Source organism: Pipistrellus kuhlii, unplaced genomic scaffold (assembly GCF_014108245.1).
Source record: "Pipistrellus kuhlii isolate mPipKuh1 unplaced genomic scaffold, mPipKuh1.p scaffold_m20_p_3, whole genome shotgun sequence".
NCBI lineage: Eukaryota > Metazoa > Chordata > Mammalia > Chiroptera > Vespertilionidae > Pipistrellus > Pipistrellus kuhlii.
This window is the reverse complement of record NW_023425529.1, coordinates 182,015,562-182,033,385: the sequence shown is the minus strand read 5'-3', so window position 1 is coordinate 182,033,385 and position 17,824 is coordinate 182,015,562. Positions and strand designations below refer to the sequence as shown.

The following is a 17,824-nucleotide window of genomic DNA, read 5'->3' as shown; positions in this document are numbered from 1 at the left end:
GGGCACATTTCCTTCCTACCTACCTGCCCCCCATTTAAAACCAGCTGTGTCAGGGGTTTGTTGTCAGCGCGTACGGCCTCTGCGTGCTGCGCTCTCTCCTCGCTCCGCGAAGCTGTTTATTTCCTGTTCAACGCCAGGCCCTGTGCCAGTGCTTCTCTGGTCACTTTGGTTGTCTGAAGCTTGCTCTCTAATAGACTCATCAGAAAAGAGGAATATTTTCTGGGCACAATATTTCCTGAATTCTTTCATGTCGATGCCAGTTTGGACTGCTCATACTTGAAAATCCGTTTTTGCTGGATATGAAATCCTTGGCTCACATTTTCTTTCCATTAGGAGCTCAAATATGTTAGTACATTTTCTCCTGCAATAAGTGCTGTGTTTGAAAAGTCTTTTTCATGATAAATCACTTTCTTTTTTTGCTTATGCCTGAAGGATGTTTTCTTTGTCATGAGACCCAATAAATTTTCGCTTTGATATTTGCAGTTCTGGTTTGCATTCCCAGGTCTGTGAAGCGTTCCATCGGGTCAGCTTCGTTCATTTCCGTTTCAGGAACGTTTCTATGTGTTCTGGTTTTCACACGGGTCCTCTTTCTCTGCTTTGGTTTTCTTCTTCTAAGTTCCTGTTACTTTATGTTAGATGCTCTTAGCCTCTCTTCACTACTCGTCATTTCTCTTATTTTATTTTTGATTTTCACTTTACTTTCTATTTCCCCTAAAGCATTATCTGTTGTGAATCGTAACCCAGTTCCATCTCGCGGAGATCTCATGTCTGGAACTGTTCCTTCATTTCTAATTCTTTCTTGAGTTTAACCCTTTCTGAGATTTTATCCTTTGATTCATGTTTCTTCCATTCTTATATTGTCTCTAATGTAATTGAGCTCATCTTGAAACAGTTGTGGTTTTGATTAGTTCCGTGACTGCGTGTTTTCTGGCAGGTTTTCATCGATTGTCCGACTGTGATTCTGCTCCTTATTTTCACTTTGAAACAGTACGTTAGTGGAGGATTTGACGTCAGTACTTTTCACATTTTTCTCTGAAAATAGTTTTTCTACACTGGGGGTCAAGCAGTCTACCTAACCTACTTAGAGTCCCTGCTGTTGTGAAATTACAGAATTATCTCACCTGTTCATTAAGTATTTGTACAGTATATAGCAATCTGTGCCTTTTATCCATTTGATTATTGGAGTCTAAATGATTTTGTTATTGAGTCATATGGGTTTTTTAAAGATTGAGGATATTCGACATTTATCGTATTTACTGTAATTCTTTTCAATGTTCTTTTGATGATGGGGAAGGAACTTAGTTTTGCTTAGCTTTTGACATGGATGTTTAAATACTGTATGCTTCCTTTATAGTTGCCATCACTGTTCTTCAGCTTTAAAAGTTCACTTTTCCCCTCCCACCACCCACATCAGAATCTGAGGATTTAATGACTCAGGTTTCATTATTGCACTCACGTGAGTAGCAGCCTAGAGCTGAGATGGTGCAGCCAGGAAAGAAATCCTGATGCTTACATCCCTTCAGGGCAGGCACACAGGTGAGGTGAGCTTGGAAGTGAATGAATCGGGAAGAATCTCCTAGTCTGACATCTCTGTCCTCTGCTCTGCTTGGCTGGCCCTCTCCCTCTCCTTGGGGTCCCAGCTGTGTGTGGGTGCTGAGCCTGTGGGGCTGCTCCCAGGATGGCCTTTCCTTAGTAAGTACGGGGGTGGGGCTGACCGCTCTAGATGCAAAGCATCTACTGAGTCTTTACTCAGTGGTTTGTTGACTCTCTGGCTCTCCCAGTGGGACTGTCTGGTCCCTGCCGGCCTTAACCTCATCCGTGTGCATTTCATTGCTAGATTGGTTTTCTCGGTTCAAACTGATGGTTAACCAGGTGAGGCCACTTCCCACAAAGACAAATTAAATTCCATCCTCCACGACCTCTCCTGTCGGGCCCAGAGCGAGGCTGGCTGCATTTCTAACTGCATCTTCCTCAGCTGCTGCGGCCCCACTGAGGGAGCTGGTCCCGAAAGGGCGGTAGGTGTCTCTGAGCGAGATTCCTTGTGAGCGGCCTGCGGTGGTTGGCAGTAGCTATGACTCACCGCAGTGAGTGTACCTCCAATGCGGTCCATTTGGAACAGAAACCATTTCCTGGCTGGTGTTTGATGACTTTTCCATTTATTACAAAGCACTGAAGACCTTCCCGCAGACTGACAGATGTGTTTTCCACAACATGGCAGAACACAACGCATGTCCTTATCGGGACAAATTCTAGCATTAAAATTATGCCAGCCATGCACTCTCCCTTAGCATGCTTCTAAGAGCCCGGTTCCTACTGAGATTTTTCTTCTTTGACTAATTTTTTTCCATTTCTGGTTGGACATTACAATAACCTGGGAAGGTTTTTTTTTTTTTTAAATACCAACACCTGGGCCCCCTCCAGACCATTGGAATCAAGATCCCCAGGGTTGGAGCTGGGGCATCAATACTATGAGTTTCCTCACCCAGTTCAGGGCAGCCAGGCTTGGAACCCAGAGCCCCCAAATCCCTAAAACGGAATTTGTTGAGGTTATTACAATGTGCATAGAAACGCGTGTTTCCTCTTGTTAGGGCTGGCAGAGACCACATGATGGGGCTTTGGGGTCATCATCGGCAGCTCCAGAAATGGCGTGAGTGACAGGTTGGGAGGGTGGGTGCTAAGAGAATGTCTGACGCCGTTCACAAAGCAAGATCCTACTTGGGCTTTGCTCACTCGTTTTTGGAGGAGGGGGTGTGGGGGCATGAGGGAGTGCTGACGGAGACTGCTGGGTTCAGCAGGTTGAGCCAGGGCTGTGCCCCCTCTCTTCACGCCCAGGGTCACACTCACCAGGACCTCACGTTCCTAGCTGTGTGGCCTCAGGCAGGTCACTTAATTTACTGGCTGCTCAGTTGCCCAAGACAAACAAGAGACACTTGCTATACAATGCATTTCCTGATACAGGCACCAGGCCGGTGCTAATTCTAGGCCTCGGGCACAGCGAGCAGCCTGGGTCCGGGATGCCAACGCCTCCACAAGCCACCTACCCTCCATGCGGGCTCCCAGAGGTGCCAGGGAGAGAATGTTTGTGGCTCATTGACCCCAAGCTCCTCTTAGCTGTGTTGAGCTGAACTATATGGTCTGGACAGTGCTGAGCTGCCAGAATCCCTTCTGATTGTTTCCTCTAAGAGCAGGAGAACCACCTCCTGTCTCCTGCTTCTCTTCCCCTCCCCAACCCTAGTCCCATCCCTCTGGCCCTCACCACCCGCTGAGCGAGTGGAGGGGCGTGGCTTTGGTGAAGTTCGGTTCCTGCTTGTCCCCCCAATACCAGAGGCCAGAGGCTCTGGAGCAGGAGGAAGCAGAGGAGAGAGGAGAGGCTAGACAAGGCTTCTCCAGGAGGGGGTCCCCTCCCTCTGAAAGCTCCTCTCCACCTCCCCCTGCCACCAACTCCCCGGGTCAATGGCCAATTGGACTCAGCGGCTGTGACTCCAAACTCCTCCGCACAAGCTGTGACGGAGGCCAGTTGGAAGCCACGTTAAACATGGTGAAGACAGAGCTCATTTATCTCTTCTTCCTGTCTGCCCAGCTGCTCCACTTCCCCTGGTTCGTGGCTGGAGAGGCGGCTCCATATCATCAAATAATGGAATCACACAGCCAGCGTGCTCTTTCAAAAAATTAGATGCATCCATTTTTCATGTATTTGAGAGCCTACTGTGTGCCCAGCTCTGTTCCAGGATCTGGGTATACAGAGATGCGTAAGCCAGACCTGGGCTCTGACTTGATCCAATTAAATGTGTTTGTGTGTTCAACTTGATGAGACTATAACAAACTGTTGGCAATTACGTGACAAATTTCTTTCCTTTAAGAGGAAAGGAAATGAATCATTCTTTTGCTTAGAGTTAAGTAAGACTCATAATTAGGAGAATGTGCGTTCACAGGATTTTGGCTTATTTATGAGGGCTTCTAGCAAAACGTGTGAAACCCAATAATTTAGAGTGCCCTGCACCTGAGCTCAACGGGGAAACCAGGGCAGCCAGCAGGGCTGGAGAAGGAAAGAGGTGCAGGGGGTGGGGGTGTGCGGAGGGGCACAGGGAAGTGAGCTATTGTGGGGGTCCTTTGCAAGGACCAGATGACAGGTGGTCCCATGTGGCATCATGTGGACCAAGCCATGCCGGGTCCTCCTAAGGCAGCTTGGGGACCCTGAAACCAGCACAGTGATGCACGTTCCGGTGGCTCAGGAAAGAAACACCCTCGCAGGCATTCAGCATGCAGCATCAGGAACTCCTGGGGGGTCCGACTTTGAACCTCCTGACTTGGCGCACCAGTGTTCTCCCTTCCTGTCGGCTACAGAGCCCTTCCAGATGCAGGAGCCGTGATGAGAAGAGAGGCATTGGCAAATCATGTCTCTGAAAAGACGTGTGTACAGATCACATAAAGAATGGTTACAACTCAATAAAAAAAGACAGACATTCGAGTAAAAAATGTAGACAGAGGACTTCAAGAGACATTTCTCCAGCAAAGATAGACACGTGGCCAACAGGCACATGGAAAGATTCTCAGCAGCATTGGTCACGAGGAAAATGCAAAAGAAAGCCACAGCGAGAGATCACACCCACCAGGATGGCTTGTCATGTAAAACCCAGGTGTCGGTGAGGATGCTCAAAATCGGGAAGCCTGCTGGTAAGTTCCAAAGCGGGGTAGCCAATGTGGAAAACAGTCTGACACGTTTCTCAAAAGTTTAAGCATAGAGTTACCATGAGACCCAGCAATTCCACTCCAGGCATACTCCCAAGAGAAACGAAAGCATATACCCACAAAAACTCACCCATGAATGTTCCTTCTGAGCAGCAGTATTCATAATACCCAAAAAAGGTGTGCCTATTAACTAATGAATAGATAAATAAAATGTAGGATAGCTGCACAATAGAATAGTATCTATGTATAGAAAGCCCTAATATGCACATAGGCCAAGCTGGGGAACAACCAAACAACCGAACAATCAGTCACTATGATGTGCACTGACCACCAGGGGGCGCACACAGGACATGGCAGGCTTCAACAGCAGGCAGCAGAGCGCAAAACATGGCAGGTGGCAGAGCGCAGAACATGGCAGGTATTGGCAGCAGCGGGATGGTAGAGCAAGTGAACAGGGATGCCAGATCAAGGCGTGGTGCCAGTCACTGTCATCAGGGCAAGCCTCTGGTGGTTCCTGAAAACTCTTTGCTCTTGCACACCAAGGTCCCACCCAGCACTCGCACCTGCTGCCAGCGCCCAGTGCCAGAGCCTCTGCTCACACCTGTTGCCATTGCCTGGTGCCGGCCCCAATCACTTGGCGCCATCAGTGGGTGCAAGCAGCACCCTTTAGGGCTTCTCCACCTCCCCCTGCTCCTAAGGGTGATGAAGGCCGGCCCCTGCCTCTCACACCCACTGCCAGTGATGGCCCCACTCACTCTCTGCAGGCACTGAAGCCATCGTGCCAGTGCCGGCATTGCTCGAACCCACAGCTGGCGTTGGAGCTGCCACTTGTACCTGCTGCCAGTGCCTGGCACTGGTCCCAATTACTCGGAACTGTTAGTGGGTGTGAGCGGCAGCTGCTGGCCCCAGTCGTCCCTGAGGGCTTCTTCACTTTCCCCTGCTCCTGAGGGGCAATCAGGGCAGCAGCTACCATTTGCACCCACTGACTCCACTCGCTCCTGCTGATGGCGTGGAGGGATTGGGGCCAGCACCAGCAGTGTGAGTGGAGCTGGCACTGTCAGTGTGTGGGAGTGGTAGCAATGGGAATGGGGCTGCCAGCAGACAGGGGACCAGGGGCCATGGCAGGAGGGGTCAGGTGGAGGCATGGAGGATGGGCTGAGACCTGGCCCTGTACCCACTGCAGCCTTGTGGCCCACAGTTCCTTCCAAGGGGAACAAATCTGTGCACTGGGCCCCTAGTTTTGGAAACAAATAACACTGATTTATGCTAAAACCTTGAAGACATTATGATGTGTGAAAGACACCAGCCACAAAAGACCAGATTGCATGGTTCCATTTTTTTTTATGAAGTATCCCGAAGAGGCAAATCTGTAGACATAGGGTGGTGGTGGGAGGACATGGGAGTGACAGCTAATGGACATGGCATTGAGGGCTGATAAAAAGGCTCTGAAACTGATTGTGGTGATGGCTGCAGAATTCTATGCACTTGCTAACGGGGTCTTTTATGGCACGTGAATTAAACCTTGATAAAGCTGTCACATTTTTTTAAAGTAAATATGCTCAGTATATTTAAAACCTAATTTTCTTCCTTTTTTTCCCTCCCCTTCTTTCTTTCCTTCCAATCTCCTTCCCTTCCTTCTTTCTGTCAAATGTATAAGGATGGGATGGAATATGTCTGGTTTATGGAATGAAGTATAATGACCGGTGGATAAGGAAGCAAGCCAAAAGTGCAAAGCTTATTTAACTTGAGGTACTCAAGACAGAATATCTGAGGTGTAAGCAAATTGTTTTAATGACATTTATTCTTTTTCTCATTCAACACACATTTATGGGACATTTATTAAACATTTGAGGCACTTGCACTCAGTGCGATTTTATGATTTCAAAGCAACACAGAAGTGTATTTTCATAGCACGTACCCAAGGCCAGGTTTTCCGTGTTTATAACCAGTCTGCCACGACCACGCACACCCTCCCTTCCTACTCGCCAGTGGTATATACGTGCTGACTTTGGTCTGTCACGAGTTGCTTAAAAAGAGTAAACATGTGATCGTGTTTGGAAATCCCTTGATATTTACAGAAATGCAAACCACTTAGAAAATCCATAAAAGAGTTGTGTCTTGAACAAGAGTTTGTCTGATAGCACCGCTGGGAATCATGGACCCAGGGAGGAGTGGGTGTGGGGAAGCCTGCGATGCCTCTCTGGCTCCTCTCTCCATCACCAGGGTGAACCCATCAGCTTTGGTCTAAGGGGGGCTGGAGGCCACAGGAGAAACTGCTGGGCTATGAAATGACTGTCGGGAGACTCGGGTCTACCAGGGTCCTTTCAGCACCATTTCTCCTTAGGGCAAACCCAAACCTTCCATCAGTGAGACGTCAGCGTCGCATGGGGACCACCCAGGTCCCGCCAGCCTGAAGGTGGGTCAGGGGATGCAAACTGGGGTCTGGGTCTGAACTCAGATCTGGCAGGGATTTCCAGGGTCACTTTAAGAGGAAAGGGAGCTGGAAGTTATCACTCAGAACTCGTCTAGGTGAGAAAGAATTCTCTGGACCTGTTCTACCTTAAGCTTACATCTTCAGGATGTAATTGGATTGGGTTCTGGAGAGTATGCATAGAAACAGGGGAAAGCGGCCGTTCACCTCTTCGATGTAAGGATCTTCCCTTTATCTTTGTTATTGGCAGGTCGATCCAATGGTCATTATCAGCCTCCTGGAATTAGCCACGAAGTGGTAAAATAATCCAGAAAAGGTTGTCTATGTACAATATTCCTCACAGATGTTACTTCTGTGAAACCAAACCATTTAGAGAAAGTAAAATTTTCCTGGGGGAAAGAAGGCACCTTTAAAACCAAAAATCAAAGGGGTTGGGGAGAGAACTTTAGCCAAAGAATCCAGCCACTAAAATGCATGTATTCTTTAAGGCACAAAGTGTTTTTTCCCTTTAGCGGCTGGATTTTCTTAGTTAGTTACCAATAGTCATCATTCCAAAAGTTCTTTATTCTCATTCATTGCTTCAAGAGCATTTATTGAGTAACTTCGTCAGACCACTACCTGAAATTTGATTATGTAACTTGAAGGTTTTAGGCATGAGTGTGTGTGTGTGTGTGTGTGTGTGTGAGTGTGTGAGTGTGTGTGTGTGTATGTGTGTGTGTGTTGTGTGTGTGTGTGTGTGTGTGGTGTGAGTGTGTGTGAGGTGTGAGTGTGGTGTGAGTGTGTGTGGTGTGTGTGTGTGAGTGTGTGTGTGTGGTGTGAGTGTGTGTGGTGTGAGTGTGTGTGTATGTGTCTGTGTGTATATGTCTGTGTGTGTGTGAGTGTGTGTGTGTGCGTGCTGTGTGTGCGTGTGGTGTGAGTGTGTGCTGTGAGTGTGTGTGTGTGGTGTATGTGTGGTGTGAGTGTGTGTGTATGTGTGAGTGTGTGTGTGTGTGTGTGGTGGTGGTGGTGGTGGTGGTAGTGGTAGAGGTGTGGGTAGAACAGAGCAGGAAAGACAAATGCAGGACAGCATACATGTTTAGACCCCTCTTCATTCAATGATCCACTTTTAACCGAATTGCTTGTGTCTCTTTTCAGGATCCTTGCTTCACAGGAAGGCGGGCGGAGCGGTGTTCATCAGAGCTCCATCCTTTAAGGACAGAGGAAGCTGGAACAATGGGTGTGCACTTAACGTCCGCTGCCAGTGCTGAGAGCACCGATTTGCTTTTAACCAGATAGAGGCTGGTCTGCCTTCTGTCCCTTGGATCCGATGCTGCGTTCTAAAATCACGTTACATAGTCCTTAGGAAGCTTGTGTGGAGATGCAGCGGACGTTTTGAAGCAGGGACCCTTCGCTCCCATGATTCAAGGCACAGAGGCGGCTGGCTTCGCCTTCGGGAGTCGGGGTGAGCGCAAATATCCGCTCTTCAAGGTCAACTCCCTGGAAGGGCGTCATCCTCCCGAGGAGACGGAGGTTGTTTTCCTGACACAAAAGTCTCACTGGCGGATCTGCCTCGCTTCCTGCAAAGTCATTTTTAAGACAGTGATGTGTGTCCATGAGTCGGATCGCTTAAACATTCAGTTGTCCCTTGTCTGTGCAAGATCCCCTGCGCCTAACTCCATGACGAACTGAAAACATTCCAGCCAGGCTCAGCGGCTCGTCTCTCGAGGGTGGCGGCTGCACCACTTTCCTAATCATGGCTTGTTGGTCAGCGATGGGGGTTTGACTCCATCAGGTTCTCTGCCCCCACCCCGCCCTGGTTTTCCTTGGAATTTGTGGTCACACAGGGATCCACTTTGCTACTGTTGTTTAACAAGCAAAGCTCCAGGACACTGACGCATCAAACTTGTACTTAATACATCGCCATTCCAAGCAATGGCCTGAGATTTCTGCAGATATGTCCCCTCGCTCACCAGCCAGATACCTTTCCCAGCTGTAATGTGCATCGGGCGTTGCTATAATCCATGTTGTGTGTGGTGACCCAAAGAGTGTAGTCTCTGAGAAGGCCTTCACGCTGGCAGGCAGCAGGCAATCCATTAGCCCACCCACAGCACGCTTCAGGCCTGGATACCCCGTGAGAAGTCACAGGGGAGCCCTGATCTACGCTAAGCCTTTTCTGCTCCTCAAGGCGAAGTGGACATTTTTGTGCATCCCGACTCTGGGAGGGCAGTCATGCCTGCCGCCTTATTCTGAGTTCTCCAGTCCTTCGGGCTTTTGATTGACGGGTGGCCCACGCTAAGATAACACCCTTTTTGGGTCTTTGTAGAAGATGGAAAAGCTCCAGGAGCTGGGACAGGAACAGATGGCAGCCACGGCTGTCACGGGGAACCTCCTCTCTCTGGGAAGGAAGGTGTGGCCGTGGAGGGCTCCTGGGTGTGCACAGGGCACAGGCGAGGGGCTGCTCTGTGCTCAGCGGGGCAGAGCGGGGTCCCGGACCCTCACACAATAATCTCTCAAAGGCTGCTTGCTAGGGACAGGCCCTTGCTCAGACAGTTCATCTGAATTTCCAAATGAAAAAGAAAGGACAAGCTGACATACAGCTGAATAGATTAAGAGCAAGATTTTCCTTCTCTTCAGTTCAGATATTTGTTTTTTTAAGAAGTAGGGATTTTTTTTTATGTATAGAATCATCCAAGAATAAAATATTGGCAGTGTGTGTGGCCTTGATTGCGTTCAAGAAGCTATTACTCAAATAGGACATAAAACTGTTCCCTGTGAAGGCCCCCTTGGCCGAGTGTTTGGGACAGGGAGGAGCAGCTACTGAAGGAACAAGAGCAGAGTCAAGGCCAGGGCCAGGCCGGGGGGCAGAGGCCGCGGCGCAGGGCTGGCCGGGCCCTTCAGCATGCACATCACCCGGGACCAGGACCCGTTGTTGGGCAGCGGGGTGATGCCGGCCGCGCGGCACATGAGGTTGTAGACGTCCACGGAGCGGATCGGGGCGGCTCGGAAGTTGGATTTGAAATCTGAAAGACAAAGACGGGCAAGCAAGTCATCACCATCCGCGACCTCCGTCCGTGACCGGGCAGGGAGGGGCGCGACCCAGGGTGGAGGAATCACACTCAGACTCCCGGGACTTTGGGACTGCACAACCAGCTCTGTCAGGGGGGCGTGGCAGATGCAGAAGGCCACAGGTTGTGAGAGGAAGTAGCTTTCTATGGCTCCTAGAGTTCCTTTAAGAGACAAATCCGCCCTGGCTGGATTGGCTCAGTGGATAGAGCGTTGGCCTGCGGACTCAAGGGTCCCAGGTTCGATTCCGGTCAAGGGCATGTGCTATGGTTGCGGGCACATCCCCAGTAGGGGGTGTGCAGGAGGCAGCTGTTCGATGTTTCTCTCTCATCGATGTTTCTAACTTTCTATCCCTCTCCCTTCCTCTCTGTAAAAAAAAAAAAAAATCAATAAAATATATTTTAAGAGAGAGAGAGAGGGGAGAGAGAGAGAGAGAGAGAGAGAGAGAGAGAGAGAGAGAGATCGATCTCCGCCAGGCAAGGAGCATGGTTTACGCTAAAGGTCAGCCTGGGCCAGACTCCCTGACTTCCTAAACGGCATGTGGGCAGCCGCCAGGATGCCGGGCCTCCTCCCTGAGTGAGAGGCGCCTACAATTAACCAGGAGGGCTGGGCCTTCATCTCCGTGTGCAGCTAGAGAGCCAGGAATGGCCTTGCTCTTAAACTGTCTTCTGAGTGAACAGCCCGTGTGTAAAGCGGTTCCATCTCTCACGGGAGCCGGAGGCGGGACGGTTGGCACGGCTCTCCCGGCCCTCTCTGCCGGCGAACGTGTCTGCAGGGAGCCCGGGCGGTTTGCATCAGGGGTCGTCTTTCGGCCTCTGAGAGACACGGGCTTTTAGTAGGCGGGGAGCCCGGGAGGGAGGCCTGTGCTCATGGACAGAATCTCCCCCACCGAAGCTAAGGCAGCTCTGGGTATTTTGTTTAACGTTTCTGGTTGGCTTCTGCTTTAAGATACAGCCCGGGCCTCGCTCATAAACACTCCTTCAACGGACAACTGTTTTGCATTCATGATCTTTTCTTTCTCTCCGGGGAAGGGAGAGGTGATGGTTTTGAACGAAAGCCCGGCCGTCTGGTGCTCTCCCGGATTGAGGCCACGGCCCTGGAGTGTCTCCAGCCTAACCTAGCAGTTGACCTCCACCGAGTCCTCGGGGTCTCATCACTCATTCCCTCAGCTCTGAGCTGCATGGGTCTGGCAGGGCCCGGGCTGCTGGGGAGCACCTGAGAGCTATTACTGGTTCATAGCAACATGCTACACACCATCTGCACGCCCCCCTCCTCACCCCCCGCCCTGCTCTGCCCCAACCCCAGGCCCAGGCCCAGGCCCAGGTCCTGACCCGGTCAGGGCTCTGAGATGTTTGCTGCTACTGTTTGTGATTCTTCCTTCGGCACTGGGTGTGGGGAAGGACTTGGACCCATGAGTTCGCTAAGCTCAGGCTGCCAGAGGCCCCACGGAGGGAGCGGACACAGGCAGCCCGGGCTCTCAGCAGCTGTGTCTGGGTAGGGAGAGTGGGCCCAGCAGGGGGTCGGTACCTGCCTTTGCTCCCCAGGGTGGTCTCTAGCTTATACTTTGTAAGGAAAGCGTGGCTTTCATGGATGGAAGCCTTCTTTTCGGCATCCAGAAAGGGGCATTTGGAATGTGGGTATCAGGGTCGGCTCGGTCTCTTTAACCGGGAGGGTGGACAGTAGCAGGAATGCAGCTCATGAGCCAGTCAACTGACTGGTGATGGCTGTTGAATGCTCTTTACCCTAATTATTATTATTATTATTTTTTAATCCTCCCCTGAGGATATTTTTCCATTAATTTTTAGAAAGTGGGAGAGGGAAAGACGGAGAAACATCAATGTGAGAGAAACACGTGGATTGGTTGCCTCCTGCACGGCAGGGCCCGGCTGGGGGGAGGAGCTTGCATCATGGTACATGCCCTCAACCAGAATCCAACCAGGTACCCTTCAGTCCACAGACTGATGCCCTCTCCACTGAGCCAGACCAGCTAGAGCTAACCTAATTGTTTGTTTTTAAAGAAAGGTGGTTTCAGGTAGTAGTATGATCCTCAGAGTATTTGATAACCTTTTGCAAAATGTGAATTTCCGGTGCTCTACAAAATGAAAGCAAATGACCAAATAGACCCTCTTCACCCCTGCTCTCTGCCCGCCCCAGGATTTATCTGGTTGAGGAAGTCAGCCTTCGGGGCATTTCCCAGCCTGCCCTGGAGCGCAGGCCAGCTTCTGGTTGCCCTAACCCGAATGCCCCCCCAGGGCTGGGCACTCTCGACAAGGAGGGGGTGTGGGGAGCCTGGCCAGGGAGCAGCCACATCAGTGCTGAAACTCGCAGCTGTCAGCACGCTGGCGTCCGGTAAGCGTTCCCGGACATCAGATGGCTGTGAACTCACATTCTGATGAATTAAGTGAAAAATGAATCGCAAACATGTGGAACACATTTTCCACACTGCACTCAGGGTTTAAAATTTACAAGGAAAACTATTCAGCCACATTTGCCAAACCCAAGAAACATTTGAAAGCCAGCCAGCGAGGGCTGTCTCCCGGAGACCGGCTGGGTCTGCTCAGCGTGGCTCATAAAGCAATCAGGCCGGCCTCCCTCCGCCCCGAGCCCCCGGGGCGTGGCCTGGGGAACCCCGTGGCTCCCCCGCCTACCGGGTCCGAAGGCCAGGAAGATGCCCCGCATGTCCATGAGCTCATTGTCGTAGCCGTGCCACCCACGCTGCCAGCCTTCTCTCTTGCCGGTGCTGTTCATCCAGAACGGAAGCTGCTCTCGGCTCTGAAACCAACAAGGTGGTTACTTTCCCGGGTCCCAGCCCCGGGGCCCGGGAGCACCGGGCCCGACCACCACCCGGCGGCAGCGGGCACTTCCTTCTCGGCATCGGGTCACCCCTCCGATCACTTCCACTCCGGAGCTCTGCCCCTGGGAGGCAGCCCGCACGTTGCCAGACAGCTCTGGGCATGCAGGCGGTCTCTTCCTCAGAGCTGAACTACACCCTGCACCTAGTAATCAGATGTCTTGGGGGTTTTATTTTATTTTATTATTTTACTAGAGCTAGAAACATGGATGAGAGAGAAACATCGACCAGCTGCCTCCTGCACACCCCCTACTGGGGATGTGCCCACAACAAGGTACATGCCCTTGACTGGAATCAAACCTGAGACCTTTCAGTCCGCAGGCCAAAGCTCTATCCACTCAGCCAAACTGGTTTTGGCTATTTTATTTTTTATTTTATTTTTTCCATTGATTTTTAGAGAGAGTGGAAGGGAGCTGAAGAGACACAGAGAGAGCTACATCGATTGGCTGCCTCCCACAGGAACCCCGACCAGGGCCAGGATCCAACCTGCAACCGAGGTCCATGCCCTTGACCGGAATAGAACCCGGGACCCTTCCATCTGCAGGGCCGATGCTCTATTCCCTGAGCCAAGCTGGCTAGGGCCATCGTCAGTTTAGAATCACTAGCTACCAGCAGCACACAGGCCAGCTCACCAGACAGCAAGAACCCCATGTAGTCAGCATGCCGTGCGGTGCACTGAGAGCCGACACCGCCCTTCACCGAATCACCACAGCATCCCAGCATGGGCAGTATATGGTATGTCCCTGCTTATAGCTGAAGAAACCAAGGCACACCCGGGTGAACCGCTGCTCTTAAAGCTGCCGAGAGGCAGGCCTGGGACGAAACCCAGGCACCATCTCCTGTCCTTACACTGACCACAGCCAGAGGTCCCCAGCGCTCCTGCAGGCCCGCAAGTGAGGCCCTTCCTGTCCCTGCCTCCTCACTCCCCAAAGTGGCAGCCAGTTATAAAGGAGAGAGAGAGAGAGAGAGAGAGAGAGAGAGAGAGAGAGAGAGAGAGAGAGGGAGAGAGAGAGGAGAGAGGGAGGGAGAGAGAGAGAGACTTTGGAACTGGATGGGTGTGGGTTAAGTCTCACCTTGCCACTTCTTAGCCTGTGATCCACCTGAGGCTCAGGTTCCCAGCGGAGCCATCACACCTGCCTCAGGAGGGTTGGAGGATGACCTGACTGTGTGCTCAGGGCCTGACACACAGGAGGTGCTCACCAAATGGCTGCAGCTGGTCCCAGATGCCCGGGCTGTGGGGCAAGGTGCTCTGGCATGACGGCCGGGCAGGGGCGGCGGTGAATCCTGAACTCGCCTCTGCGTATTTAGCTGTCAGATCGCATCGCACACCATCCCCTCTCAGCCCATCCATCGCCCCCAGCGTGACTGGTTGCCAAATGGCACTCTGTCACTGCCGCTCCGTTTCCTGAGTCTCTGTCACCCTCGTCCCTCCTCCTCCTCCAGCTGCAGCTCGTGTTTTTCCACGGGCACGCTTTCGTTTGCATGTTGCATTTCTGACTTGCTAGACTGTTTCTGATTCTGAGCTGGTGATCAGGACGCGTCCCAGTTTAGCTTTGTCACAGTCAGGCAGACTCCTGGATGCCAGGCAGGACACTGAGTTGCTGGTGACTTCCCTGATTATGAGCCCCACCCGACACAAGAACCCCGAGACAGAGGCACAGGGGGAAGGGAGATGGAGACCAATGACCTGATTTAAAAATTCCAGTGGAAATTCCACAAATAAACACACCACCATGAAAATCTGTGCTCACAGGGTGACCCATGAGTTTCCGGACAGGGACAACCTGCTCCAGGGACCACTGTCCTCAGACTTTCAAAAGCAGCGGTAACCTGGCTGCTTGTGGGAGAAGCTGGCCATTTCCGGTGAGCGACCGGACGGGATATGCTCCGTGTGGGGCACTGGGTGAATGATGGTTGCTCCTCCTTTCCCACCGAGGGCTTTCCCCACCGGCACACGGCTCCTACGTTCCCCTCCCGGTGCTCTCGTCGGGGGCAGTACTGACGAGGCATAAACCTGCCCCGGAGGGCGAGCCCCCGGCTGCCCATCCTCCAGCTGCCGGTCGAGGAGCCTGACCCCACCTGGAGACTTCTAGGGAGGTGCCCAGACTCTCCAGATTTGGCCAAAGGTGAGATGGGGTGGGACGTGTGTGTGTGTGTGTGTGTGTGTGTGTGTGTGTGTGAGTGTGTGAGTGTGTGTGTGAGTGTGTGTGTGTGTGTGTGAGTGTGTGTGTGTGTGTGTGAGTGTGTGTGTGTGTGTGAGTGTGTGTGTGTGAGTGTGTGTGAGTGTGTGTGTGTGTGAGTGTGTGTGTGTGAGTGTGTGTGTGAGTGTGTGTGTGAGTGTGTGTGTGTGAGTGTGTGTGTGTGTGAGTGTGTGTGTGAGTGTGTGTGTGTGTGTGTGTGTGTGTGTGTGTGTGTGAGTGTGAGTGTGTGTGTGTGTGTGTGTGTGTGAGTGTGTGTGTGTGTGTGAGTGTGTGTGTGTGAGTGTGTGTGTGTGTGAGTGTGTGTGTGTGTGTGTGTGGCCATGGGGAACACAGAGGCCATAGGGGAAGCTCTTGCAAAAAGTAATGGTGGGTAGAGCGTCAGCCTGCAGACTGAAGGGTCCTGGGTTCGATTCCAGTCAAGGGCATGTACCTTGGTTGTGGGCACATCCCCAGTAGGGAGTGTGCAGGAGGTTTTGATTGATGTTTCTCTCTCATCGATGTTTCTAACTCTCTATCTCTCTCCCTTCTTCTCTGTGGAAAATCAATAAAATATATTTAAAAAAAAAAGAAAAAAAGAAAAGAATAAATACAAGGTGAGTGCTGACCTGGGTGTGTGACGGGCCTGGGGGTAAGGTTTCCTTACAGACCCCTGCCGCTCAGAGTCTGGCATCGCCATTCTAAGTGCTCTCCCGAGAGGCCCCGTCAGCGAGTCCCCACGGGGCCCAAGGAGCCTCGCTGACGGGGCCTCTGGGGAGAGCACTTAGACGTGTGTGCCAAGAGCCTTCAGACGTGTGTGCCACAGGTCGCTGCAAGGAGATGTCCTTCTGCCTGTGTCTCTGTCCCTGTCTGAGACGGCGCCCTCTTTCAAAAGCAGGCGGGACTGCACAGGCTCTGGCCCTGGTCCTGGAAGTGAGAAATACCTCACAGGGAATCCAGCCCTGGAGAGGAACGGGAGCTCCTGGGCGAGGGGAAAGGGAAGGGAAGGGAGGGGGAGGACGGCACTGTATGGATGGAGTTTCTCTCCATGCCCCTACCCCATCTTGCTTGTTGAAGTGTGCCAGGGGTGCAGAGGGCAGGCGTGTGTGCTCAGACGGCTGGCACAGACCACCCTCATCACCACCAGAGAGCCAGCAGCTCCCAGCACTCAACCCCCGCTCCTGGGAGCGCCATTAGCCAGGCCTGGACAGTGCCACTCCGGCTGCCACCGCCCATCGGAGCCGCCTCCCCCAGATCGTCTTAGAGCACTAGTTAAGTATACAATTTTACCTGTATGTTCCCAAAAATTCTAGGTTAGCACTTCTTAGTTGGGATTCAGGAATCTGTAGTTTAACAACTCCACCAGGTGATTCTCATCATGAGAGAAGTTTGGGAAACACTGAGTCTAAGTCAACAGGAAAAATGCCCTCAGGTGAGGACTAACAAAAACAAATAAATAAATAGAAGTCACCTGACCAAGCCTCTTGATTCCCTAAAGAAGGAAGCCATGTAATGAGCTACATCTAAGTGAAAACAAAACCTCTTCCCTAGGAAGGCTGAAGAGCTACCTGGTATCTTTGGTTGTTTGAGAGAACTCGCCTAAGGCAGTGGTCGGCAAACTCATTAGTCAACAGAGCCAAACATCAACGTACAACGATTGAAATTTCTTTGGAGAGCCACGTTTTTTAAGCGTAAACTTCTTCTAACGCCACTTCTTCCAAACAGACTCGCGCAGGCCGTGGTACTTTGTGGAAGAGCCACATGCAAGGGGCCAAAGAGCCACAGTTTGCCGACCAGAGGCCTAATGGGTAAATGGCTGTCTGTTTTATAATTACCTCCGTTATGAACCACCCTTCGTCGGCCAGTAAGGTCAGGGGAGAGACGAACTTCCCTTTCTTGTAGTGGAACCTGCTCGGGATGGCTTCCTTCTCGTAGACGGTCATGTGCTCCACGGTCCTCAGCTTGTTGTAAATCTGCAAAGAAAGGCAGGGTGACTGGGGTTGCATTCTCTTCGTCACATGAATGTGAATACTGAATGCACCTGGAGGAGAGGGCGGACTTGATAAGACTAAAAAGAAAGAAGAAATTACTCACACAGCTGATAGACGTGGCTACGTAAAAAAAAAGAGGAACTCCCATATGCCTCCGAAAACAAGGGGTTCCCTTAGGAGCATTGTGAGAGCCCCTGTGCATGTGCACCTGTGTGTCTGTAGAGGGACACATTCTGCAGACTGGAGCAGCCCCAAAGCCTAGCGACAGTGGAAGGGGTACCTGGGTCGAGGCGATAATGGCAGTGGAATATTATACAGCAATGAAGAGGAAATGGATTACAGCGACACAGAACACCTGAATTTCAGTTTGAGACACACACACACACACACACACACTCACACAAAAGCAAGTTGCAGAAGAATACAGACAAGAGTTTTCTTATTTTGGAAGGTTCAAATAACTACAAAAACTAATGACCATGTTTGGTAAAACTATAAAGAGAATTAGGGAAATGATCACTTGAAATTTAGGACAGTGGCTTTCTCTGAGGAGGCTGCACAGGTGATAGTGTCTGAGTAGGGCACACAGGTGTTCCTACAGGTAACGCTACTGTGCTATTTCTCAGTATATTGAATATACACT

The 17,824-nt window shown here is 51.3% G+C and overlaps 1 protein-coding gene across 1 annotated transcript in view; it reads right to left on the bottom strand.

Moving 5' to 3' along the window:
• Nucleotides 1-9,741: 9,741 nt before the first annotated feature.
• ENPP6 (ectonucleotide pyrophosphatase/phosphodiesterase 6) overlaps nucleotides 9,742-17,824 on the bottom strand; it is a 59,806-nt gene continuing 51,723 nt past the window's right edge. Inside the window, exons 6-8 of the mRNA XM_036458150.2 lie at nucleotides 17,026-17,163; nucleotides 12,811-12,934; nucleotides 9,742-10,119 (exon numbers count right to left, since the gene is read on the bottom strand). Coding sequence (XP_036314043.1) covers nucleotides 9,914-10,119; nucleotides 12,811-12,934; nucleotides 17,026-17,163 — 468 coding nt within the window. The 3' untranslated portion in view covers nucleotides 9,742-9,913. The remainder of the gene's footprint in view (nucleotides 10,120-12,810; nucleotides 12,935-17,025; nucleotides 17,164-17,824) is intronic.